The following is a 26609-nucleotide window of genomic DNA, read 5'->3' on the forward strand; positions in this document are numbered from 1 at the left end:
CTGGACGACTGTGGCTGGCGAGGGCGGAGGGGGCACCGGGTGGTAATCTTGCGCAGGCACGCTGCCACGCACCCCCGAGCCAGCGCAGACAAGCAGCGCCCGCACACACACAAAGAAAAGTTCCTAAAGAAATGAAGAATGAATGAATGAATGAATTGCACTGATGGTGAACTCCCTGAATTCGTGGACTAGAGGAAGGAGGGAAATATAATGAGGGAGGGGATCAATAAAGAGAGGGGGCCAGAGGGAAAAGAAATAATACCTGCTGATGTGTCAACTTCAATGGGCAATCTTATAATAACAAATGAAACAATGAAAGGACTGCATTGTTTCCTATTAAGCGCTCCATCCATGACCCCGTTTATATCTGCAACAGCCATGTTTTGATGACTTGGAGTATATGCAAAAACAAACTTTCCCGCGGTGTTATTTTTTTTTTCTCTCCTTCTACTCTGCTTGTCAAGCTTTTCTTTCCAAACGGTCAGATGTTTTTTTTAAAAAGGCAAAGGAGAAGAAGTGGGAAAGAAACCTCCACCACCATCGCTACCCAAGAAATGATAAATAGCATCGAATAGCTAATCGCTGGAGGGCGCGTTTACCAATTCATAATCATTTATTCTTGGTGATGTATGGCTCTTACTCTTAAATCTGAAAAGCTTCTATTTGAAGGTGTAAATAGCTTTTTTTCTTTCTTGCAGTAAACCTTCCTGCATTAGCAGTGATTGATCTCATGTACAATTCGTCCCAGAGTGCTATTTTACAGGGGGAACACTAGCTTTTGGAGATTAACTGGGGAGTCTGTTACATATTAATGAAGCCGGGAGATATACTAACGTTTTGGTAATTTAGTTATTTGTGTCTATAGCTATCGTCGTTATTTTCTTTTAGACCCCTGCGGTTGTTATCCATCGAATTAAAAAGTGGTCCTCAGAATTATTTTTTTTCCACTGGCAACTAAACGCCATTTAATGTGAAAAACAAATGTTGACTTCTCTCTTGAAGGAAGTGTGTTTCTTGGCAAGACATCAAAGTGTTTTAAACTGTATTAGTGGCTGATGTTAGTTTTTTTACTGGGCAAAGCCTGTGCTAAAGTAATAACTAACGGGAGGAAAAAGAAAAAAGAAGTCTTGGCTTGCTGCTATCTTAGAAAAATTATTCAATCTTCTAGGAGAGAGGGAGAAAGTTAAAACTCTAGGGTGAATGTGTTCCTGGCAAGAGGTTCCCCAAAACATTTGGAAATCCAAACTTAATCAATGTTGGGAGTGGGGTGGGGGAGGAGGGGCAGAGGTTGCTCATTGATTTGCAACTTGATAATTAATATCCTACCAAATGAGACATCAACATCATTAATGCCTCTGTATTCCCGGAGACAGACTTTTAGTGAATTGCAATCCCGAATAAAAGCCACGTTCAACAAAGAGGTTGTTTCATGGCCCGGGATTAAATGACCCTATTTCTCTGTGTTCTTGTAGGATTTTTATAGGGAGGGAGATTTCCTAAAATGCTCTGGCTTCCCACAGAAGATCTGGGGGATTGTCTGCGGGCAGGAATCCTCTCCTGACACCCCGCAACTTCCCGGGTTCTTTGGAGGACGTAGGACCACTGCTGATTGCGGAAGTAGGGATAGGAGAGGGGAAAAGGGGTTGCGAAAGGCTTTGGTTCGAAGGTGGATCTCCCATTTCTACCTCCGGGAACTGCCTGCTGAGTTCAGGAGAGGCCAGGAAGCGGCCTAACATCCCCTAGGGACACATCTGCCCCTGGGTCCTGACCATGTGAATCTCAGCCCCTTGGCCCTTCGGATCACCTACCCAGGCCCGGTGTGTCTCTCCTCCTCCAAAAGGTAGTCCCCTCTACATTCCCCTCCCACAGCCTGTTACCACCCTTCTCCCAGAAGCCCCGACCTGGAGCTCCAGATGATTGGGGCCTTCCAGCCCAGCGTTTGCAGTGAGGGCAGCTTCAAGACGCAACAAACTTTCTAGAGCCGCGAAACACTGAAGCGTGATGGCGCCAGTTGGCCGGGGCGCGCCCCTTTTGTTTTCGGGGGGCGATTTATGTTCTTTATAAAAATGTGGTTTGGAAAAATAGAAAGGGCCTTGCAAACGTTGTTACAATGAAAAAGGGACAAATTAGAAGACATTTTCCGTGATCAAAGGCGGAAGGGAGAGCGCGCATGGGCATTCACAAAGCTTGACTTATTCACTCCCCTCCTTTGCAAGCCAGGGCAACAAGCGTGTCCCCCATTGACAAGGCGCCCTATTCAGACTGCAGGTGCGAAGTGGGCCGGCGAGCCCGGCCACATTATGTCAAGGTTGTTGGAGATTAGTGTTTGGCCTTAATAACTAAAGCGCTTGATTTACATTGGAAAAAAGCCCCCTCAGCCGTGAAAACAAAATCGTTGAACGCGTGATCATTGCGAGGGCGGCTGATATCCTAATACTCACATTGTTCTCTGCTGGGCCCAGCCGCGCCCTGGCCTCCTCAGTAAGGTCAAAGCCTGGGTTGCTGGCCTTGGACCAGGTCTCCAATCGCACACCCTGTCCGGGTTCTGGAAGAAATGGTGATGGGTAAAAGTTTTACAGGGGCCTGAGGAAGACAGAGAGGGAGCTTCCCTGGGAGTCCAGTTCTGGTCCCCCTGTTTTGGCAAAGCCTGGCATGGGAGAATCGTGGCGGCTCCAGGGCCTCAGGCCCAATGGTCAACTGTCTGAAGGCTCAAGGGCCTCCAGCATTTCTTCGGTGGGAAAGCTGAGAGACTTGTCTTGAAGTGTCATGGGCAAGAACAATTCTACTCAAAGGTGATGATCCTTTGGGAGTGACTGGAGAGCTGAAGGAACTTAGGAAGGACTAAGACACACCGACTAATCTGGGCTGGCTCCAAGAAGGCCAGAGTGTTCAGGCCAAATCTATTCCTCAAGGGAGAGCCCACTTCAGAGACATCCAGAACTACTTGCAGTCTCTACCTCGCTTTCTCTGCACTTTTCCTGTTTCATTTTCCCAGAAATTGGGGGTGGGGGTCCACCTTGGCCTTCATTCTGCTTCCCCTTGTGTGGAGATTTTAGGGCAGATTCCACCCCACCCCCCATACACTACTGTATCTGTGCCTCCCAGACTTCCTCCTCTCCCACCCATGAAAAGGGTTGCAGAGAACAAGAGACCTGTGGTTGGGACCTACGAACAACCATTTCTATATGGATATGTATCTATTCTAACTGCAATATAGTTTGTAAAAGTCAAGCTACTTCAGGCAATTTCCATAAGATCTGTACTAGAAGAAAAGGTTCAGTGGGGACAAGGTGAGAAAGCTGTTAGCTATTGTCTGGCCCTGAAAAGGTCGTAAGTCAGAGCCTTGGTAGCTGACCTGTCAGGGGAAGGTATAAAGGCTTTATTCATGCAGTGGCTGCAGTGTTCTCAGCTCTCACAAAAGTGTTTTTATGATTAGATTCTCTTACCTCTTTTCTTAATTAAAAAGCTGAACCATTAGAATAGCACCTGCATCGTGTCCTGATGGTGCCTGCATACTAATTCCAGAGCCTTTACAACCAGTAATTATAACATAAAATCAGAGATTGAATAAAACAGAAGGATTTTGCTTCCAAAGCCCTGCTAATCCCCTTTTAAAAGGGTCTGGTGAAATAATTCAGAACAGTATCCGGAAGTTGGATTACCGTTCCTTTTTTAACTTTTTACAATGAAATGATATTTCACACTTAAAGGAAGCTCTGTTTTTCTACAACAGTTTTTTTTTTTTTTTTTTTTTTTTTTTTTGGTAAGAAAGTTGGCAGGTTTTTTGAACTATACAAAGCATTTGACTATGGATTCCTTGCTTACTAAATGCAGTGCCAGAAAATGTGGGGGAAATTTGTATGGCAGGTTTGAAACACATCTTCTCAGGTAAAAGTGGCTGCAGTGTGATTGAGAACTGCATATGTGCATCAGGCAATTTCTTCTCACTTCTTTCAGAGGAAATAAATAAGCAAATCTTTGGGGTCAGATGCCTATTTTTCATGACTTAGAAATATGCACATTTCAGGCAAAACACTTCACTAAGATGCTTTTTAACACTTAATGAATACATTGATGAATTCAAAGGCTAGACGCCTCCGTTAAACCCCGAGCAAGACCTTGCAGTGGCACAAGCCAAGGACCTTGAGCTGTCTGCAGTTTCTCCCCAGTTCTGGCAAAGAATATTATCCTCATCTGGCTAATCTGATCTTGCATGGGCCAGCCGTCAGTCACAGACAAGAGAAAACTGGGTCATCCTGATTTTCTGTATGAATCATCTGATCATATTGTGGGTGGGTTTTTCCTCTTCTTTTCACCATCATTCCACAAATGCATGGCACAGCCAAAAGCATAGAAATGTACCCAATTTTGGCTTCTTTCCTCTGCAGACATTTCTCAAGGCTGCCCATTTATTATTGAGGTTCAGAACCACGCACAGCCCTGGCTGACTTGTTTTGAATTGATGAATACTCTTGCCCTGCATGTTGGCTCACACAGAGTCTATATTGGATCTAAAGAAGTCAAAAATGCAAGACAAGTTTCAAGTTCATCTCCCTGGTCCTATTTACATTTTATCAACTTGCAATCTGAAGTAATTTTTTTCTTTCTTTTTTTTTCTACACAGCTGTTTTGGATGTTTGCAAAGCCACTGGAAGATTCAGAGGCAAACACCAAGACCTCTCTTAGTTGCCTACTGAGTTTCTCTTTTTCTTAAATGGTTTTGGGCTCTGAACTTGATAATGTTCCTAGAAAACTCTCAGGCATTTTCCTCATTGAAGATATCTGGCTAAAAAGGCAATGGTGTCCTGATGCCCAGACAGGAAGTTGGTGACAAGTAGAACATGTTACTGTGGGATTCTCAGTCACTTGGTGTCTAAGATGTTATTAATTTTCCCAGAACAGAGATTCAGTATGGAACAACTATGATCATGAAAAGAAAGGTTCTGATGCCTTACTGGAAATAATGTGCTTTTGTGTAACTTTTGCCCCAAACCACTCTGCCCTGGGTTGCCCACCTTTTTCTCCCCACTTGCATATTCCCGCCCTTTACACCTGGGTCTTGAAAATCCCCAAACCAACACCGGACTCAGAGTAACCTCAGAGACTTATGGTAAAAATAAATCAACATCTGGGCCGTCTGCAGTGTCAGTGTCTTAACAAGTCATGGGGGTGACATTATGAGGATCGGGTTTCTCCTGCTTCGTTCTGCACCGAAATAAACTCGATTCCCTCTCATTTTTCTTGAGCCTTTCAAAAACAAATGGAGTCTCTGCCTCAGTGCCCCACGGCATCAGCATCTGGATCTCTCAGAGAACATAAACTCATGCTGCTTCAGGACCCTCAGCTAGCCTAGGTGCTGCCTGCCGAGGCACACCCTGCTCTGGAGCTTGAGGCCCCTGGGTGCCACGCTTTCTAGGAGGGTCTAGAAATCTGATTCAGGGAGGAGCTAGGGGACGTGTCTGAAAGATGGAGTCTTGTAATAATAACGACAACCTTAACAGCAAGCACTTAACGGGTAATTCTAGATGGTTTCAAGGATTATCCTATTTCTTGCTCAAGACAAACTTGTGGAGATGCTTCTTTGAAATTCTCTTTTAGCAGGTGAGGAAACTGAAGCACAGAGAAGTTTCCTCCCTCATCCAGGGCCAATCTTCCCATCACACCGGCACTTTCTACCTAGTGCTCGCTTTCGAAGAAGCAAGTGGAGGGGCTCACTGGAAATCATTAGCAGGCTAAGGCGCCCCCAAACTGCCCTCGGGGATGCTACTGCAAGATAGGAGGTGGGTAACTTCTTCAAAGGACACTTGAGGTGTTCTCTAGGGTGAGCTAGCCATGGGCACTCGGGCGAGAGTGACTTCACCCCCTCTGCCAAAGGTCACACCATGCAACTTTCTGCCAAAAATAACTTTTCGAAGGGAGCCCGAGAACTCTTAGGGGCAGCGGCGCGCAGGTGTCCCAGCGCACTTCCCCTTTCCTCTCCTCATCCCGTGATTCCTCGGCTCGAATTCGAACTTGGGAGGTTCCCAGGGCAGCGGCCCTCCTCACACTGTCCTCTCGGCTCGCTCTCGGGGATGGTTGGGCCGCGACTCCCCGGTGCCCCTGCGGCACAGCGCGGTCCCAGGCGGGGTGAGAAGGCGCAGCTGGAGGCGCGGACGTTTCCTCTGGCAGACGTTTCCTGGGGCGGCCGTGCGGGCGGGAAACAGCGGGATCAGGCGACGAGCCTGGAAGAGCCCTGGCCTGGGGTGCCTGGGGCCCTTCTCATCCCCACCTGCTCCCACCACAAGGATTCCGTCAGTGAAAGGGCTTTCCTGAGTGCGCTCTCCCACAGAGGCCGGGCGGGGGGACCCAAACAGCAGGAGAGGCTCCTCTAACTGGTCCCGGACCCGGAGGAGGAGTCCGGGAGGGACGGGAGGGACGGGAGGGGGCGCTCATCCCAGGACTAATGGCCAGGGACCTCCTCCCTCGCGGCGCCCACCGACTCGGACGTGTCGCGGCGGTTCCAGTGGCCGTCCCCTCGGGGCCGCTCTTTTCACACCCGCGCGTCGCCCTGGCACCTTTGCGCGCTGAGGTCCCTTCCGCAACCTTCTCTGCAGGCCTGCCGCCCTTGCCCTACAAGCTGGTTCTCCCAGGTGTTCTCGAAGGGAACCTAGCATCCAGACCCCAAGGGCCGTCGTCTTCCCACTCAGAGCATCCCAAGCCCCAGCCAGGCCCTGGAGACCCAACTTCTCCCTCTTCCGGCCAGGCGGATGCGGCGCCTGCGCAGTAGGAGCAAGGGAGCCCGGCACGCGAGTGCCCGGAGGCTCAGTGACCCCAAGGGAGGGTGGAGCAAGGCTCTGGTGGTTCAGGTGCTTCTGATACATCCGAAATAATTTCTCCAGTGGCCGGGCCGGATAAGAGAGCTTCTGCATCAGATGCTAAAACTCACTGACGAGCCCAGTCTCCCAATCGGGGCTCAGAGAAGAGTCCTGTGGGCTGTAGCCACACAGTCTTAGGGCTTTGGCTCTTCGCAGCTCTCTGAAGGGAGTAGGGAGTCGAGAGGTCTGAGCATCCGCTACTCCCAGAGAGAGGAGCGTCCATCTGGGAAGACTCCTGCGGGCAACTGTGCCCGAGGTACCCCATCAGGGCTTAGGGAAGGCTTGGAGCCAGCCCGCCCTCTCTTTTTCTTTGTTTTATTCCCGCCAGCTACCAGACATTTCTCTGGGAAGTCAGAGGTGGTTTGCGAGAGGGGGCGCGGTGCCGCGGAAGGCAGCCTTTCTCGGAAGACACTGCGAGCATGGTTTTACATTCTTCTCTTCCGCAGTGGAAACCGGTTAATGAGTGCCAGTGTCATTGGGGTGAAATTGGGAGCGAGGGAAGTCTTCTCTACGAAGGCTGCTTAGGTGGGTCCCTGTGTTTTTGTTGCCCCGAACAACTAGGCTTAAGAGTTGTCTCTGCGAAGCCCCGAGGGAAGGCAGGGAAGAAGACGGGATGCTTTGGAAGGGCCCCAAATCTCTCCCAAGATGATGAAGCAGTAACAGGACACTCGGATTCGAAAGGGGAAGGGGAACATCACATCGTTTATTTCCAAAGAAAATAGCAAAACGGAGCTCCATGTACACAAAAGCCTTTGGAGGGAAAAGGAATCACAGAGTTTAATTCATTTTTACATATTTACAGCAAGATTAAACCACAGCTTTCAACTATGTTTTCATTCAACAATCACTTTCAGTCAAATACATAACAACTTTTTTTTTTCTTTCAAGTTAGTTCATAATTTAAGGATGCTAAGGGGACAGGTGATAAATCACAAACAGTGTGGCTAGAGAGGGTACCAAATAGTCTAAGATTTCAGTCAGGCTTTCTTGGGTGTGTGAATTATGATTACAAGACATTTGCCTGTCTGTATAATTCACATTCATTGCAATCATTACATTGTCCCATAAATTAGCAATATAAACAAACATATGGGGACCTCAAGTAAACAAATAAAAATCAATATAAGAGACAACATTTTGTAGCAACTATAATAACAGCATGGGTTACAGTTTGGGGAAACTTCTTTACAAATCATTTAGTCAGCACACACGAGGTGGGGAGGCTGGAACATCCTTGTTTATTTAAATCACCTTTAAAACTACATCCGAAGGTTTGGGGAAAGCTGGAGGGGTGAAAGTTTCATTCTTGGGCACAATATGAAATGAAGAACTGCACATGTGGATGGGAGGGGGCGTTTGCATGCACTTTGGGGTCGTGGCCCTTTTGAACTCCAAATGCCAAGATTCTGAAGAAAACAGGAAATTATAAAAATGTTTCTCTCCCTCAAGCCACTCTCCTTTCTATTAATGGCAGAAAGAGCTTGCTGATTGCTGCTAGCGGGAAGAAACACACAATGGGTCTATTTTTAGCAGAGATTGTCTTCCAAGGAGCAGGAAATAGTAACAATTGTTTGGCTGCAGCCTTGGTTGCAAGGATTCGGAGCAAGAATATTGGGAGCTTGAGGGGTCTCTAGGTGACCTGACTTGGACTAATTGAGTGCAGACCAGAGAAGAGAGAAGCAGACATACAGTGTAGGCTTAGGGTGTATACCCTCTGCCTGCGCTGTCTCTGAATTCTTTCCCTCCTGTCCCAGAGCTTGGGCAAAGGGCCCCTCAACATCTGCACACCTCCACAGGCTCTGGACCTGATGTCTCTGCATTGCTTTTGTTTTTCCCTTAGCAGGATTTGGCCCTAAGTTACCAGTTAGTGTAATGTGCATGTATTTAAAAAAAAAGTTAGATTTTATCTCTTTAGAAACGGTTTGAAACTAACGGGGCAGAGGGAGTTTGACAGAGGGGAGAACAAATCGCTGACAAAGAACCTTTTACGTTTCATCAGCGTTGTTAGGACGACAAGCAGGAATGTCTCAGATAATAACTCCCACTTCAAAGATTTCTCAGCTCAATAGAAAGCGGACCATCCTTTTTATTCAACCACAAGGACTGGCACTAAAGAAGACTCCACTGTTTGATTTTTTTTCCACTGTGTTTATTTTTCCCCTATTCACTGGGGTACTTGGATAAAATAAACAACAAGACAATTAAGGGAACATGGACTTCTAACTTTCCTGCCATCTTCCCTATCCCCTTGGCCTTGGGCTCTGGAGTCTGTGCCCAGGGCCAGAGCAGGCCTGAGGGGTACCATACACCCCACCCTGTGGAGAAACAAGTTCGGGGGTCTGTGAGAAACTTCCGGGATAGAGGGGCAGAATGGGCTGGACTGGGGGCCAGAGTGAAAATGTCCCAAAGGCACAGTCTGAACTCCCCAGACTCATCCAGGGTGGCTCCTTTCCTTCCCCCAAGTCCCATTGAAATTCAGGCCTCCAACATGCTCAAGATGCTGAGAGGCACTTGGCACAAAACCGAGCTGGGGATGCTCATTTGTTAAGCTTCTGAGCTCGTCCTAAAGTTATTTACTTCTGACCCTGGAGCCTCTTTGGGGCGCAGTCAAGATGCACGAGTCTGTCTCCTCCCTTTCCTGAAAGCTTCCCTGCTGCCAAAGCGCCCCAACCCCGCCCCATCGGAGTGCCAGGTGAACCCCTAAACGCTGGCGAGGCAGGTCCTAAGGAGGAAGTATATACTGGAGAGCACAGTGACAGTATTAAATGGCGTGAAAGCAAAGGTCAGCGCAAATGTATCTTAATAGAGTGTCTGCAGTGAAGTGTGCCGCCTTTGAAGCGGCCGCTCCCCGCGCGCATTTCCATGGCGAGCCTAACGCGGCATGCTGATGCACCGTCAAACTCACACTTTCAACCCCAAAACCCGACTCTTTGAACAACCCGAGCTTGATTAGACCTTTCTCCTTTTCTTTCCCCTCTTACAAACCATTTCCTCGCCTTTAGAAACTCGCCATCAAACCCAAATGCGCCCTCTGATCACCGCAGAAAGCAGAAACAAAGGGAGCTGAGCGGCGATTCAAGCGGCCCTTTTCTTCCCTCACATTATTATCCATTTTTATTATGATCGGGAACAAGTGCCCATTCGCGTGGGTTTTGTTTACCGGAAATTAAATGAAAATGATTTAGTCCGCGTCAAACAAAAATATATACTTGTATACACAAGAAAAAAGGCCTGTTAGACGTAAATATTATGTCCTTAATGAAAAGCCTGGACGGGCTCCAGGCTCGGCCTTTCAGGATTTCGGTGCGACTTGCCCATTGCCATAGAAATCCTAACTTACCATGAAGATGCACCGTGGCGAAGAAACATTGCTTTGTGCGCGGGCCCTTTGATGTCGCAGGCGCAAGATGCGGGCGCTCAGCTGCGCAGGGCGAGATTACCTTGCGAGCAACGCGGTGGACATCTGTAACAAGCAAATGAAAAATTAAAGGCGATTAGTGACCGACTACGCATTTTTATTTTATTTCATTATTTTGGATGGGGGTGGGAGGCAAAATGGGGCCTAGAAATAGAAGAGAAAGAAAGGAGTCCTCTTTGGAGAGGGGGACATTTTTTAACATCTTCAGAAGCAAGTTCCCCAGATGCCCTCTGCACCTTGGCGGTGGGGCGGGTGTTTCCCGATGGGAAAGAGTTGTTTGCTGCCGACCGCGGTCCCTTGGCTAGGAGACCTCTGGGCCCTATTGTAGTGGCGGCGGGGCGGGAAGGGGATTGCAGACACCCTTCCACAAGGACGGATTCACTAAGGACGTTATTTGGAAGATTCTGGTTTTTATTAGGAGTAATGAAAACAGTCCCTCTCCAGTTAGGACGTTATTTATCTGATGGAAGTGTGTGGCCACGGGGCTGAAGTGAGAATCTTCGAATGGTGTCTGAAGAGTAAAGAACAGAAGAAAATCCAGCAGAGTGGCGGAATCAGAGCTGGTTTGCTGGGCTCAGCTTTCTAAATTGAGCTCTTTTGGGGCTCCCCCTAGGTAGGAGTACCACACCCCTACTTATCTCCAAATTCTTAGGGGAGTGGGATGGGTCTACCAAAACTTTTTCCCCCTCTGTTTTATTCACGTTCCCCCACACCCCAAATCTTAGCAAGAATTTGGAGCAGCACCATCCTCCCTGCAGAGGGTGACAGACTGGGAACCAGGCCCTGATTTTTTTCCCCCCTTTGGCAACAATTGCACAGATTTTTTCTCTTCCCTGCCCCCAACATCTGGTTCCTTTTCAGGGGATTTGGTACCCAGCATATCACATACACATTCAATCTAGACCCATTGGGTGTTTGCCTTTAAAACATTTATTATTGCAGTTCATCTCTTGTTCCCCTCCACCCCCCACGCCTTTTTAAAATTTAAAACTAAGACCAACATTGTGCGATTTTTGACAAAGACCATCACAGAATTGACGTGATTCATCCAGACACTGTAGCCTAAGCTGGATCCCTTTGCTGTGGAGGCCTGGCCTCAGTGACATCATTGGCCCATTCTGCACCCCCAATGCCAAGCACCCAAAAGATTCCACAGGCAGCTCCTCAACAATTGTGGGGTGTGAGGAGAGAGCGATTGGTCTGAGGAGGCCTCAGAGCATTGAATCCTAAAGCCCCTTTACCGCTCTTTTGTCTGTAATTCCTGTTGTTTGGACTCCCCTCTTACCCCCAGTAAGTAATGCATACAGAGCAGACAGACAGGCAGACAGATGTCTCTGTGTGCTTGGGCCAGTCTCCGGGGGAGGGGCTTAAAATCCCTAGGGAAGATGCTGACCCTCACCCCTCTTCCCTACCATCTCCTTTATAGAAGCGGTTGGAAAATTTTGCATCTGGGATTTAAATAGCTGGGGGAGGGGAAGCGTAGGGAGGCTCAGGAATTCCCTCTGCCACCTTCCCGCCACAGGAACTTCCGAGGAGGCTCCGACTGGGAGCTGGGAACGGAGTAGGGGTGGCTATCCGGGAGGCCCAGGCCTCGAGGAAAACATTTCCCATTCTGTGAAACACACAAGGACTTTGCGGTGTTACTTTTGCCGACTGCAGTGGCCAGGATTGCACAGAAACTCTCCTAATATGTTTTCTTGTTTACCTTCTGCCTGTCTCTTTCTCTATTTTCTTTACCCCGACCCTGGTTTCAAGCTACCCAGTCACGAGGGCGTCTGGTTGGGGGGGGGTGCTGGATGTGACTGTAGAATCCATATGGGTACCATATTGATATTTTAAGACAATGGACATTACATCAGCATATTCATTGAGCTCTAACAACTATTAGTGGTGACCTTCCTCCCTTCCTGCCTTCCCTGCTTCCTTCCTCACTCTCTCTTCAAGCCTCAGTAACCCGGCCTAGACCTGGCAGTCAGGATACGCGGAAGCAGCAACCCTGGTAACGAAGGCGGCGGCGGCGGCGGGGCCAGGTGGCCGCGCGGGGCTTGGGGGGCGCTGCGGGGGCAGCGGGGGCGGGGCCTGCGCCCTGACACACGTACCATTCGCTCAGGTCGGCGCTACGCGCCGCCACCGCCGCCGAGGAGGCCACCGGGGGCTCGCGGCCGAAGTCCGACGAGGGAGACACGAGGGCAGACGGTGTGGCCGAGTCGTAGCCAGAGCTGGGCGGCGGCGGCGAGCGCCCGTGCACCTTCATGTGCTTACGCAGCGAGCTGGGGTGCGTGTAGCACTTGTCGCAGCCGCGCACTTTGCACGTGTAGGGCTTGTCACTCGTGTGCACGTGCGAGTGCTTCTTGCGGTCGCTGCTGTTGGCGAAGCGCCGCTCGCAGCCCTCGAACTCGCACCTGAAGGGCTTCTCCCCTGGTGGAGGCAACGCAGAGACATTAGTGCGCGTGGGCTGTGGCCCCGGCTTGGCCTCACTACCCTACCCCAATCTCTCTGCCGTTTTTGGGAAGAGAGCCACCCCAAAATTCAGAAACCTCTTTCCCCGGCGCCGCAAACCCGGCACCCCCTTTCCCCGCTCAGAGCGCGCCCCCTGAGCTCCCTCCTGCACGCCTCCCCCGCTCCCCTTCTCCCGCCGGGACCTGGGGGGAGGGGACGGAGCAGAAGAAACAAAGACTCCATCTTAGTCGAGTTTCCTTCCTGGAAAATCCTGATCCACTCCGGTTGTTTTCCTCCAGATTTTCTCCACCTGGAGCCTGAAGCACCTTTGCCCGGAGAATAGAGTTGACTGAGGAGCTCGCATCTGCTCAAAATTGCTGTTCCAGCCAAATGTCTTTGCTCCCCACTCCCCGCCCAGCGGTCCACCCCAAACACATCCTGGCCCAAATTGTTTCTTAAAGTAGGTTTTGTGCAAACGCCAAAGCGATGGAATAATTTAAGGATGCGCAGCCGATGCACACGGCATGTGCATAATGTGCATTCGTGCTGCAGGGAAAGGTACTCTGAGCAATTCACTTCAGGCGCGATTTTTACGGGGAACGGAGCCCCCTCCCCCTCCCCCTCTACCCCCTGAGGGCAAACATTTAGTAGCATTCTTCAAATCTTGCCTAAACCGTCCGGGATCCCTCCAGATACTCGCGCCGGCAATAATATTTTATTACGCTGCTCCAGCGGCTTGCCGGAGACTCCGCCGCGGAGAGCCGGCTCTCCCAGTCCGAGCTGACTGTGAGAGGTCGAGCGGCCTCCCTAGACCACCCATGGCCCACGGTCCGGCCTCCCCAGCCTGAGCCGAGAAACCGGCAAGGCAGGTTCTGCCCGGGCCAAGCGGGATCCGGGGCCATTCCCTCGATCGCACCCGTGGTCGCGGTGGCTTCAAGATGAGCGCAGCTGCTGCGATCAGGCGAGGCCTGGCTCCGCGTACCGGAGGGCAAGCAGGCAGCCGGGGTAGGCCCGGGAGGAGCTCTGATCAGTGGTGTGATGCCCTGTAGAGCCGCGGGAAGGCGCGAGCGCGCGCTAGGGTGGAAATATTGGCCGAGGCCAGAGTCCCAATCCGGGAGCTCACCGCCGGCTGGATTTGCTAGCGTGTGGGGGAGGAAAGGACCCCAAGAACCCGGAAGCCCAGGTTCCTCTGGAGCTGCAGATGCTAAAGGAAGGAGAGAAAGAAATGACGGGTGCTGCAACAAATGGATGCTGCCGGGCGCCCTGGGTTGAGGGATAGACTACCAAGCGTCTGGCTAAGGAGGGAGAGATGCCCGGCGGGTGGAATGTTGCCTTTGTGGTTGCTTCTCCCGCCGCTTCCAGGAAAGATGGGTGCTTTGGGGCAGGTTTGAATAAACAAAAGCCCCTACTCCCGAGTCCTGTTGAGGCTTAGGCAGAGCCAGAGGTTTGCGCACAACCCTCGCCTCCGCACGGCAGCGGGTTAGAAGCCCAGAGCTCCTGCACTGCGCGGCCGCTGCGTCCTCCCGCTGCAGGAGTATTGTTAGCACAGTGGAACCCTGGACAGTGCTGGCATCTGCCGTTTCTCGGTACACCGGTACAGTTTTATTTAGAAAAATAGAAAGATGCACAATAAACCCTACGTCCCTATGTGCCCCTCGTTTTCTCCCCTCTGATCCCTGTTAGCATCTGCAAAACTAAAACTTTTCTTCCTCCCTTCCGTCTTTTCTTTCTAAAATCACTTACAAGAACCATGTAATTCAGGACCTGCAAAAGAAAGCAAGATCTGCTACAACAGAGGAGAAATAGAATTTGAGGTTGATTGCCACCCCCCCAAGTATTCCCCCCCCACACACACACTTATCCCATCTTGTGACCGCCTTGTTGGACATTCATGTAAAACAGAAACAATGATTTCGTCCCAGACGAGGTACTCAGACAAAAAAAGCAGGGCCCTGAAGGTGACATGGGCAACCTGGAAGTTCCAAGGCCCCTGGGAGGCCAGGTGAGGCCGCGCCCCCGCGCCCTCCGGGCCTCTCCCCAGCAGCGGGAGGAGCCCCGGACTCCTCGCCTAACTCTGCGCACCCCCCGCCCCACCCAACACGCAGCCTCCCGCCTTCTCCCTCCCACCAGATCTGGGCGCTGAGCCCTAGGTGGGTGGGTGGATGGATGTGGAGAAGCAGGGTTGGGCCGGGACCCCGCAGCCCGCCCTGAGTAGCCTGGGCCTGAGGCTGAGTCCTGAAAGGCCCGGAGTCTCCTCCTAGAGCCTCAGCAGCCGCGAGAGGCCTCTGCCCCGGCCCGGCGCCAGGCCCGCCCGACAAAGTTGGCAGTGGCGGGGCGGTTCGACTCGCGCCATTTTCTCGCACTTGTGGCTGGGCCGGGCTGTGCGAGCATTCCGCCCCGGCGCGGTTTCTTCTCCTCTGCCTCGGATCAGCCCTACCTCCCTCTACCGACTGCCTGGGAGAGTGGGGCGAGCCCCCGACACAGGGGTCCCGGGAAGAGCGGCAGGCCCGCGTCTCCCTCGCGGCGGCACCATTGTTCCAGGATTTCTGTGACCGCCGCAAAGCGAAAGCTTTCGGAGTGGGATCGGAGCCGCTGCCTCCGAAGCCAGGCCCGGGATTCAGATCCCGGAAAATCTCAACTCCTGAGAAAGCAGCCTATTCGCCGCTTCCGCGACTCGAGGAAATGAAACGCCATTAATATTTGAAAAGGCAATTATTTTCCTGTTGAATCGAGAACGGTCTTCATGAATAATTTGTAGTGAGGTCTATTGCCATTTGAGAAACATTTTGTTGTTGTTGTTGTTTTCTCCTCTTTTCATGACTTAAGAGGAGGGTTTGAGGGAAACGCCCGAGCAGGAGAGGCTCTGTAGATTTTTTTTTTTTTTTTTTTAACTCCGGTGATAATGAATCAGGACTGCCAGTGGAAAGGGAAAGGATGCACTTAGAATTCTGTTCTGAATAGACGCAGACCTGAGCCAGCTCGGGCGCACTGAACTTGATTCTCTGCTGTAGGTCGATTGCACTGAGAATTTAACCATTTTCTGCTTCACGGACTTCAAACAGTAGGCCGGCAAAGAGCAGTAAAAGTTTGTTTAAAACCCCCCTGTCATTAAAAATGAGTTCCTACTCTGGCTCAGGACTTCGAGTCTACCTTCGTGGTGCGGGCCGCCAGCTCAATGAATAGGGAGCCTGAGGGCGGCGATCTGGGTCTCACTTCTCTCCTTCTTCCCCTGGATAAAAATCGGAGGGAGGGAGGAGTGGGGGGACAAATGCTTGCGAGAGGTTGGTGTTGGGGGGGAGTCCTGGAAACAGCTCAGAAAAACTATACATTTCCGAAATAAAGTAGAAGACTTAAAAGTGGACTTGAATCTGGCCTCCGAGTGTGCCAATGTCCTGGCCAGGGACCTTCCCCGAGACTGAAGGGTTTGGGGGGAGAAGGTGGGGTTTAGCAAGCGTCTTTCCCGGGTAGTGCCAACCTGGGTGAGTCCTTTGACTCTGATAATTGCTGATGTCTTCACCAAGAATAGAGGTGCGTAAGGCAGAGTGCCAGGGAGTAGACGTGGGGCACCAAGCTGGAACTTATTTCATCCTCTGTCTCCCCCATCGGTCCCCTTCTCCCGCACCCAAAATGGAGGAGGGGAGATGTTGACTTCTTAAACTTTGAGGAAGCGAGGGCAAGAAAACCCTAGCTAAGAAGAATACAAACATCCGGCTGCTAAACTAATTAATGTAACTTCACAGGCTGTTCCGGGAAGTGTGAAAACTTTCTCCTTGCAATTGCATTAATTAGAGATGCTTCTGGCCAGAGGAGTTCAACTTTGCAGGCTTTGAGAGGGCTCCTTTTCTTTCTATTAACTAGAACTAACAGATGTGGTTGACACATGTCCCCATTTCACTTAACAGCTCAGTAAATGACATTTAAGGTGAATGAGTCTCCTTGGGTCTCTGCTAAAGCAAAAGGGAGGGTTTGTGAAACGTCCCGAGTGTGGGTCACCAAGGCTCCAAAACAGGGTCAAAATTAGCCCATGAGACCCTCAAATCCTAAAGAAGTCACTAAGGGCCTGGTGCGCTCTCCGTTCAGGTGGCAGTCAGGTTGTCAGGCTGACTATTGGAAGCGTGTGCCTCACACAGTTCCAAAGGGACAGGGAAAAATTAAATTGTTCCTATATCTTTACAACTTTGGGGAACAGTGCCCTTTAAAATACCTTAAAATCAGATTCCGTAAGCAGGGACCACACATATTTGCACACACAGAAACCCGAGCATCCCCTTCGCAACCCCCAGAGCAGAAATCTCATACTATCCTTCCCACACACAGCCTCAGGAAACTTCTGTGATTCTAATTGAAGGACATAATTAATATTTTATGAACTTGGCTCATGGAAACACCAAAATATCCCCCCTCCCCGCCCAGGTGGAACTTGAGGAAATCCAGCTCCGAGGGCCCGGAAGAGGCCCCCTGCCTCCCCAGAGGGTCCGAACGAGACAGACAGTGGCGAATACTGACCTGTGTGAGTTCTTTTGTGTATTTTGAGATTTTCTGATCTAGCAAAGACTTTCCCACACCCCGGGAAAGGACAAGGGAAGGGCTTCTCGCCCGTGTGCACGCGGATGTGATTTACAAGTTTGTATTTGGCTTTAAAGGGCTTGCCCTGGCGCGGACACTCCTCCCAGAAGCAGATGTGGTTACTCTGCTCAGGGCCTCCGACGTGCTCCACGGTGACGTGCGTGACCAGCTCGTGCATGGTGCTGAAAGTTTTGTTGCACGACTTTTTGGGGTTGGCCAGCTGCTCGGGCTCGATCCACTTGCAGATGAGCTCCTGTTTGATGGGCTGGCGCATGTAGCGGAAGAAGGCGCCGGGACCGTGGGGTGCGGCGAGGTTCATGGTCAGGTTCATGCCCCCGTAGTTGTGCAGGGCTGCGGCAGCTGCCAGGGCGTCGCTGCGGGCCACAGGTCCCGGCGGGAAGGGTTCGGGCCGTGCGTACATGTCTCCGGGGAGCCCCAGACGCAGGAGTCCGTTCAAAGTGCGGCTAGGGGAGGCCTGGGGAGGCTGCTCGTGAAAGCCCGGTAACACCGAGGGGCTGGAGGCGGCAGCGAGCTGGGGGCCATGGTGTCCGGAGCTGCTACCTGTTGTTGAGACAAATAGCGCGAGTGAGAACGGGTGGCGAGGGCTGAGCGTCCTACCCGGCCCCAGGGGGCAGGCCCAGCCCAGCCACACCACGGCCTCGGCGGTCAACGCCGGCACCGAAAGCCGGACTGCGGTGGCAGCGATCCGGGCGGACGACGCGAGGCCAAGCGCCTCCACCGCGGTCCGGCTGGGCGGCTGATCGGTAGAGCCCCCTGTCGCTTCATGAGCAGGAGAGTGATGGTGGCGGCGGGGTGGGTGGAAGGGGCAGTGGGATGCGCAATGCTGAGGCCGTGGGTTGCTGGGTGCCCCTGGGCTCTGCTCCAAAGGGGTCCGACTGGCGCTCCGAGCGCGCTTTGGCGGCCAACTCCCCCGGGCCCTCGGGGCCGCGGCGCCCTGCGGGGGAGTGGAGGTGGGGGAAGTGGTGATGTTGTAGGTGGTGGTGATGCCCAAGAGCCCCGGCCATATATACGAATTTCAGCGCCCAGCTCGGCTGGGAGAGGGAGGCCTGCTGCATCCCGTTCGGGACTCCCTGGAGCTCCTTAGGTCGGGGCGCTCACGCCACCGTCACCTGACAGCGGGGAGGGGAAAGAACAGCCATAGACAACTTCTGCAAAGTTCCCCCCCTCAAGTTTTGGGTTGTGACTTTTTTTTCCTCCCTCTCTATCAGTCTTTAATGCCTACTTGAAATCCTGTACACTACAGAGGCAGCAGCGGGGCGCGTGAGGAAGTGAATAGAGATTCGGGGCCGTGGCCCGGGCCCGCCGAGAGGAACAATCGCCTAGGTCGCCCATTGGCCCGCGTCCCGGTCCGACGTCAGCGATGACAGGTCCCTCAGCACGGGGACACACACACACTCTCTCACACACACACACACATACACACACACACACACAGTCACAACTGCTCCCGTTCCCCTCCCCACCCCCCAGCTCGCGCTTCTACTGCTCATGCGCTCTGACCCGGGCGCGGATTCTTTTCTCTACTCGTGAGCCCCCTCCCCCTTCTCTCCCCGAAAGCTGGGCAGATCTGCTCTGCCGCGCCGCTCTTGGAAGTGAGCGGGGCTGGGTTATGCCTCCATTCCCCACGGCTTTGGGGAGGGGGCGTTGCGCTGCACGTAATGTCCTTCCGGGCAGACCGGGCCCCCCAGCAGCAGGGGCCGATGGGCAGCACCCGGAGCGCGGGGACTGCGGCCTGCTTCGGCAGCTTGTCCCGGGAGTCGGGAGGAGGCGAGGGCCGGGCTCCAGGGAGGAAAGGCGGCTGCAGACTAGGAGGCCGGGAGCAGGGGAGATCCTAGGCTAACAGCCCTGGCGCCTAATTTTGTTTCCTCGCTTTTCCAAATTTTCTCGCGTCGCTCAGCTTTCTCGCTCTCGTTCTTTCCCTAGCTCTCGCCCTCAGTTCCACGAACCCCCTGACCACCCTTCGCCATCCTACTCGGATCCTTTCTTCTCCCCTCCCCCTCTGTCTTCTCCCCACTCCATTCTTCCCACTTAGCCTTGCCGGCCCCTCCTCCCGGGTGCCTGGAGCGCCCAGAGACTGGCGGACCCAAGAATCTGGCCCTGAGCCGAGCCCCAGGACTGGGCCGGAGACGGTGATGACCTGGGAGAGGCTGGCTTCGAACCCACACCGCCCTCCCCAGAGGGCCTAAGAATCCTTCCCGCCGCAAATCACACCGACCCGCGGGCGACGGGCCAAAGAAATCAAGGCGAGGGGAGCGCAGCGAGGAGGAGCGGGTCCTCACCCCAGGTCTCTCTCCCACCGTCAAACTGCGGTCCTGAGCTCTGTACCCTGCCGCCGGGCGGAGCCTTTGGAAAAGGGAACTTAAGAATCGTTTCCACTTTGAGCTCCCTCTGGCCACTTGTTGCCCGCGGCCGGAGTCTCTGTCTCTACTCGCTTGCCTAGAGCCGAGGCCACGTTTCGCGGCCCAGGCTGTGAGAGCGACCTCGGGCCACGGCCTCCTCTCGCGGGATGCCCTCCCGGGCTGCGGGTTCCGCTGTCTGGGGGTGGGGATCGGCCGGTGGAAGAAACCTTCAGTTCTGGACCAGCCGAGTGTGGCATAAACAGGGGCAGTGTCCTTTGTTTGTGCCGACCGGCTAGGGCCGGCTGCATCGCCGGGCGATTTAAAGTGCTGCTGGCCCTCAAGCCTGCGTTGCACTCAGTAGCCGAAAAGGCCAACCTAAGTTCTCTCGGGGCTCCCCGGCAGCCATAGAAAGCGCCCTCAAAGCAATGAAAGACTTGGGTTTTTAAGAGAAGTTTGAAGGGTTGAGTAAAAGACCCCGCTCCCCTAGCAGAGGTGAGAAGTTTGGACAGATTACAAGGAGCTCTGATGAAGTTGATTGAGCTGCCCCAGCCATCTCCAGCACCAAGAACTATTCTTAAACATTTCCTGGTCAGTAAATAACGGTTTCTTTTAAATTTTAAAAAATAATTAACTTATTTATAATGGTTGGCAGATCCTTTGAGCCTTTCTTCATTTAATGCATTGTTGCTGGCTCAGTGCCGCAATTTAGCGAGGGATTAACTTCCACAACAATTTTCCTCGGCTTTGACAAGTCCAGGTCTTTTTGCTCCTCCGGCCGGAAGAGCTTAAGTAAGCTACCAATAGATGCTGAGTTAGCATAAAAAAAAAAAAAAAAAAAAGTTGAAGGAGAGCATTTGACAGCTGAAGCCCTTCTGCTCTGGAAACCAAGGGCTTCCACACAGCAGTGTTGAGACTAGACTTGGAGGATTTGTCTCCTTTCTTGGCTTTCACCCGTTCACACACTCTCACTTTCTGGGATTTATCCCCTTTGCCCACAGGTGCCTCCTCTCTGTTTTCCTGCCCTGTTTTCCCTTCCTCAAAGCGCTGGTTTCAAGGCTTCTCACCATGCAGGTGTCTGTTGAATGATACAGTTGTCTAGGCAAACCCATGAAGGGTTCTGAAAACAACAAAAACCAAAACAAAAAAACAAACCAGCGTATTCCTCTTTGGGACTCCTTGCCCAGCACTTTCTCCTAACCATTCATCAACACAGAACTTAGTCAGCTCCTCCAGCAGCATTGAGGCCTAAGTGAGGGGGCACTGATGCAGTAGTCCAACAGTGAAAATATTTTCTTTCCCATCCGAAAGTTGGCAATCTACAACCTACTGTTCAGGATGTTTGTCAAACTAACCATCTAATTTGGCTTCCATTAAAACTCTGATTTGCACAAAAATGAACCAGTTAATATATACACCGTGACCACACCCGCATCAAAAGCTTTGAATAACAGTACAGAACAGGAGTATTCAAGTTGTTTTAGGTTGTGGACCCTTTTGGAAACCTGGTGAAGCTCGTGAACTTTAATAATCCTGTGCCTTTTGCCCACACTCATAATAGAAGAAGCTATAACATTCCATTAGAAGGTGGTGAAAATAAAGATGCATTTTTTTCCCATCCAAATTTGTGGGACCCCCCGCCCCGAATTCTAAGCACAGACTCCAGTGATAAGAAGCAGAGGTTATATACAACAGACTGTTACTGCACTACACAATCTCTCTTGATAAGTTTACCCTTGAAAAGCTTTGAACATGTGTATGGCTTTTTGTGCCAACAGTGAAAGGGCAGATACGTCTGATTCAGCCAAATTCACCGACAGTAACCTGGCCCCATGGAGCTCCTTCCCAGATGCAGACTTCTTTTGAAGCACTGAAAACATCTGGACCCATCCTGAGTAGAGGCTTCTTGAATAGCCAGGGGTCAGTTGACCTAAGGTCACTAAGGTTGCCTAATCTTTGCAAGTGCCTTGGAGCCACGTGGTTCACACCTTGGTTGGCTGAACACAGCAATGGGACCAAGCATTCTCCCAGAGGGACATTCCCTCAGGGACAGAGATAGGGAGAAAAAAAAGCCATTTTACTCACTAATATTTATAAACAGGGAACTTTGGATGATTACATAAGGGTCTTCAAGGCGTATCTCTGAAATAAGCCCCAAAGCAGTATCCAGCTAATCACAGATGACAGATGGGACACGGACATCAGTGAGGCATATTTTAGCTTTCAGGGCCGTTCCTTTGAGTCTTCCAGGGCCCAGGTAGCAAGGATTCCAGGTTTCATTGACTATTCATTGGGCAGGCTAAGTAGTGGTGTCCTTCAGTGGTGCTCAGAATTTTTCTTTCAAAAGTTATCTCACCACACTTACCCCCAATACCAAATGTTTGGCTGAAGCATTCTATTCCTAACCATGCTGGGGGTTATAGCATTGTGGAGTCCACACTTCTGCTTGATTTGCAGAAAAAAAAAAAAAGATACATTTGCAGTTCAGAGATCTTCAGCAGAGTTTCAAGAACCACTGGGGGTTTTCATGGGGGCCTATTTGGAGCAAGTTCCACCACCAGACTCTAAACATCCCTCCAGACCTCGGAATCATGCCCTAAGCACCTTTGTTTACCCCAGCTGTGACAAAGCAACATCATAAACTAAAGTAATTTCCTAGTCCTGTTGTATAGAAATATATTTGGTGGCCCTACCATCTGTTATAGCTCCTCATATCACTGGCTTAAGTGGGGGAATGTCTGACTTGCCTTCCTTGGAAAGAAAACAATGGGGGAGATTTCAGATCAATAGCTGGGATATTTTTCCATTTTGATCTTTTCAACAATGCTAGATGATGATTATCTGTTGCAGCTTATTCCTGAGCCAGGATCCCAGAAGCTGAGGGCCACTGCACAAAGTCCGGCCAAGCACAAACCTTGTTGCCTGAATATTGTGCATCTAGGTCTGCAGTCAGTTGTTCAATCCTTTCTTCCCTGTTTCTGGCCAGGGTACCATCCAAAACAAGGGGGCAAATCCCTTCGTAGGCTATTCACAGACAGAATTCAAGATTCCTACAGTGAGAGTTTGTCTCTAGTCTTGCGGGAGAAAAAAATAACAACTTAAGCCCCAGGAGCCTTCCATAGGTCCATGCCCACATCGTACAGAGGAGAGGGGATCTGTCAGGATTTTGAAGATAAAGGAAGATATTCCTCCCCTCTTCTATGGAAGTTTGGGCTTTAATCATCATTAATGGGAGTATGTATGAAAGAAAATATGCTTGGATAAAATGCTTGGATAAAATTTAATTTCCCAGCAAACCATCATTTGACAAATGATTAGGAAACATCGTTAAAGGATCTTCCAGAACAGCACTGAGGAATTAAAACAACGGAATTTACATAATAACCACATCTCTCTAGAGAATTTGCCATCAAATCATCCCAAAATAATAGAAGAGAGTCATTTCCTAAGTTGTCCATTTAACTTTTATTAAGAAGGTTGCATTTCCTACCAACAAGGGAATACCTTGGAGGCAACCATCAGCTGGTGGTGTAGTTGAAATGAGGGAAACTAGATGCCTGAAAGGGGAAACACCCAACCCTAAATCATATGCTTATTCTAAATGGAATATTAAATTAAATTCTTCACAATGAAGGTATTCCTGACAGAGCGGCTGTCAGTCACTCCCTGTTCAGACACCACATTGTGGGAACATCGTGGCTGCCACATTGCGGAAGGCTGGTGTCCCTGGTAAAGATGATGCATATCATGTAAACCCCATCACCAAGATCAAAGTCTGCTCCTTTCATGTAAGCCAATACATGTCAAACCTCATTCCAATCAAATCGTCCGGAAATGAATTCAAGATGAATATGTCATAGAATAATGTGACAGTGGAACTGCAGAAGGTCAGGGGTGGTTGTTTCAATGAGAGAGTCGTCAAATATTAATTCTAGAATGTCCAGATGAGTAGACATTGAGGGGGATTAGCTGGCTGCTGGTGGGACGTTGTGTCGCTGATTTGGGTGCAAATGCATCAAACACCAAGGTGTTGTTCTAAGTTTCATTGGAATTCAAGAAACACCCCCAAACTCACAACCAGCATAACCAAAAGACCAAAAAAACATACAAAAATAACTTCCTACTTAAAAAATAACTTCAGCAAACCAATATTCAAAAGAGGATATTAACTTACTTGACTCTTTCAGGGCGTTTCGGTAAAGCCGCATGCGTTTCCTCATCACCAAAGAAGCCTTGTATCTCATTTTCTGATTTTCAGCCTGTTTGGGAAGAAAAGAGAGACAGTCACTAGTTAAACGATTTCCTACATGCTCGTATGGCAAGACTGTGTGGCTTGAATGTATGAGTGAATGAAAGTGTTGGTCTGAAGAGCTTGTCAGTGTTTTCTTTGACTATTTTCAAATTTGGAAGTGAAAGAAGAGAATTCTGCTGGGAACTACCGATATTTACTGCAAAATAATATATCCTGGGTGATAAAAAATATGAAAAATCATCACTTCCCAACTAGATTTTTATCCGTAACTTATTTGTGGATCTCCCTTACAGGTAGAGCTAAGCACACTTTCAGTCAGTCAGTGTTCAAACATCTCTCACGCCAGAATTTAAACTTTTTTATCTGAGAAGCCCCCATCATTTTCTTTAAGTTCGTTAATTAATTGAGTTTAGTGAGAAGGAGGGCTGGGTGTCCTCTGGGAGGTTAGCAGGTTAAAAATTGAGTTGTAAGTGTTGGAACTGATAGGAGAGGAATTTCTTTGCAGGGGTGTAGCTCCTGTTGTGCCCAAGGTGGTGTGGAATCCCTAACCCTCGCATGGCTTCCACTCCTTCACCCATCTGGAAGCCATCGCAGTTGGTTTTTGAAAGTGAATATAAAATTCATCAGATTGGGGTGGGGGGAGATTATTTCTATCAATTGGTCCTGGCTGTCCACATTTTTTAGTTAAGCAGCTTAGAAATAACCCACCCGCACCCCCAAAATATTTGCATTCCTTATCAAATTCACTTTTTGGATAGAGCTACCCAGCCTTTGGTCATCTTAAAACCTTAAACTCATCTTGGGGACTTCTGCATCTGTCAGGCAAGGCTGAAAGCAGTGGAACAGCCAAACAGAGGCGATTCACCCAGCCCCAAACCTCAATTTGGCCTAGAAAGACAAACAGTCATTGAAAAGGTCTCAGGCTGGACAAACACAGCAAGCTCTCTGTCAATGAGGACGTCTGCCTGTCTTGACACTCCAGCCCACAGAACAAGCAGTTGTTTAACTTGTTGAACCACAGGCCAAATCCAAGTGGGCCTCTGCTATCTCAAAGACTTTCCAGTTCTCTATGCTGAAAGATCTCTTTCTCTCTCCCTCAACCCCCAACCCGGGCTTGAACTAGCTTAGGTATTTTCACCTTTCACTCTCCCTTCTTTTCTGGGTCCAAGCCTGAGGGGTGGGAGTAGGGGTTTAGACTCACCTTTTCCCAGAGGGTTTTATTTATTTTCGATTCTTTCTAACCAAAAGGCATCTGTCCCCAAAGGTAATAAGCTCCTTCCTGCACAAATCAGGAAAGAAAGAAAGCCCAAGTTTGCATTCCTACAGAAGGACAGCGTGCTGGGTGTCCTTGCTCTAAAATTTCCTCATGGCAGGATGTCTGGCACAGGAAAAGTCCTGGTTGGTTGGAACTAATAGAATTTACTTTTTTGCTTCAGAGGGAAATGGGTGTGAGTTTCCCTAAAGGACTCTGTCCACACCTACAATGCTGCTCGAGCCCTCCCTTTAAGAGGCCTGGGTCACTTCTATCCCCAGGTCCTGACACTCTTTTGTGCATTATAAACCCACAGGCATGCAAACAAATGTCTCAGAGGCTGGACTTCAGGCAGGTAACTGGGACCAACCTTAAGCTGCTCCTGTCGCAGCTCCATCACCGGCCTGTGCGTGGAACCCGGGTAAATATTTTCTCCTTTGGTTCAAACTCTGACCCCACTTAGCAAGCCAGTCATCTCCCTGAAGGAGGGGTGAGAGAATCTAGGAGCAGCCCCTGGGCCCCTGGACCTGAGATCCTTGCCAACCCAGGGATATAAAAGCCCTGAAACTGCTCAGCTTGGTTTTCCCGAAAGACTGTTCCTGACTTGTCTCCTCACACCAGTCCTGGGCACTGAATCATCAGTCAGGAGCACAACCTGAGCACTTATTGGAATCTGCCTTCTTTCCCTTGAGACAAGAAAAGGGTGCCAATGAGCTTCAGTAATTGACTGTGCTGGGGGAGAGCTATGAAAGTGGGCCAGTGGGTACAGGCAAAAGGCATCATTTTTCTTTTGGGGGAACACCAAGCCTGCACAATGTGGGGTCGCCCTAACAGGCTCAGGCCTGCCCAAGGTCAGAGGTCATCTTCAGCCTGCTTCCCAAGCCAGCGACTTCAGTCCCCGAGACTTCCCCACTGCTCCACACTGATTAAGCCGCAGGAGCGCCGGCAAAGGCCTGCCCGCCTCTCGGCCACAGCTCGGCCGGCGGGGCGGGTGCAGAACAGGGGCCCTGCAGGTTGTCTGGGAGCTCCCTGGCTAAAGGCAAACGGCTCCGGCCTCTGCCCTCTGCCCGTGGCCTGCTGTCGCCAGCTGCACCCGGAACCTCCCTGGGTCCCCTTCATCGGGCCCTCAAACACCAGGAATTTGGGCTTTGAGGCTGGGTTGTGCGACGGCCTTTTCTCATTCTTCTGTTCCCTAGAGGGAAAAGCTGAGGTTCCTCCAGCCGGGGGCTGAAGACTGGGCGACCTCCGTGTGCCCAGAGTAGATTCTGCGTTAGTGGGTCGCTTGAAAGACCAGCCTGGACATTTAACCATCCCTTTGAACACACCCCCCCGCCACCGCCCGCAAACTGCCGGCGGCCAGACAGAGGAAGGGAACATGGTGCCTCTTCGCAGGTCGCTCTGAGGCCAATGCTGTCGGAAAAGGGGTAGAAATATGACCTTGAGATCCAAAGGGAGTTTCCTGCAGACGGTG

The 26609-nt window shown here is 50.7% G+C and overlaps 1 protein-coding gene across 1 annotated transcript; it reads right to left on the minus strand.

Annotated features, from left to right (window-relative positions):
• Nucleotides 1–6921: 6921 nt before the first annotated feature.
• ZIC4 (Zic family member 4) lies at nt 6922–26602 on the minus strand (the record flags this gene model as incomplete). Its single annotated transcript, XM_079705184.1, has 8 exons — nt 26576–26602; nt 23809–23893; nt 17218–17838; nt 12254–12690; nt 11782–11884; nt 10195–10317; nt 8106–8260; nt 6922–7014 (listed from the first exon to the last, which is right to left on the minus strand). The coding sequence occupies exons 2-8, from the start codon at nt 23876–23878 to the stop codon at nt 6922–6924; spliced, it is 1602 nt and encodes a 533-aa protein (XP_079561310.1). The 5' UTR covers nt 23879–23893; nt 26576–26602.
• Nucleotides 26603–26609: the final 7 nt, after the last annotated feature.

Source organism: Hyperoodon ampullatus (assembly GCF_949752795.1).
Source record: "Hyperoodon ampullatus genome assembly, chromosome: 5".
Taxonomy (NCBI): Eukaryota; Metazoa; Chordata; class Mammalia; order Artiodactyla; family Ziphiidae; genus Hyperoodon; species Hyperoodon ampullatus.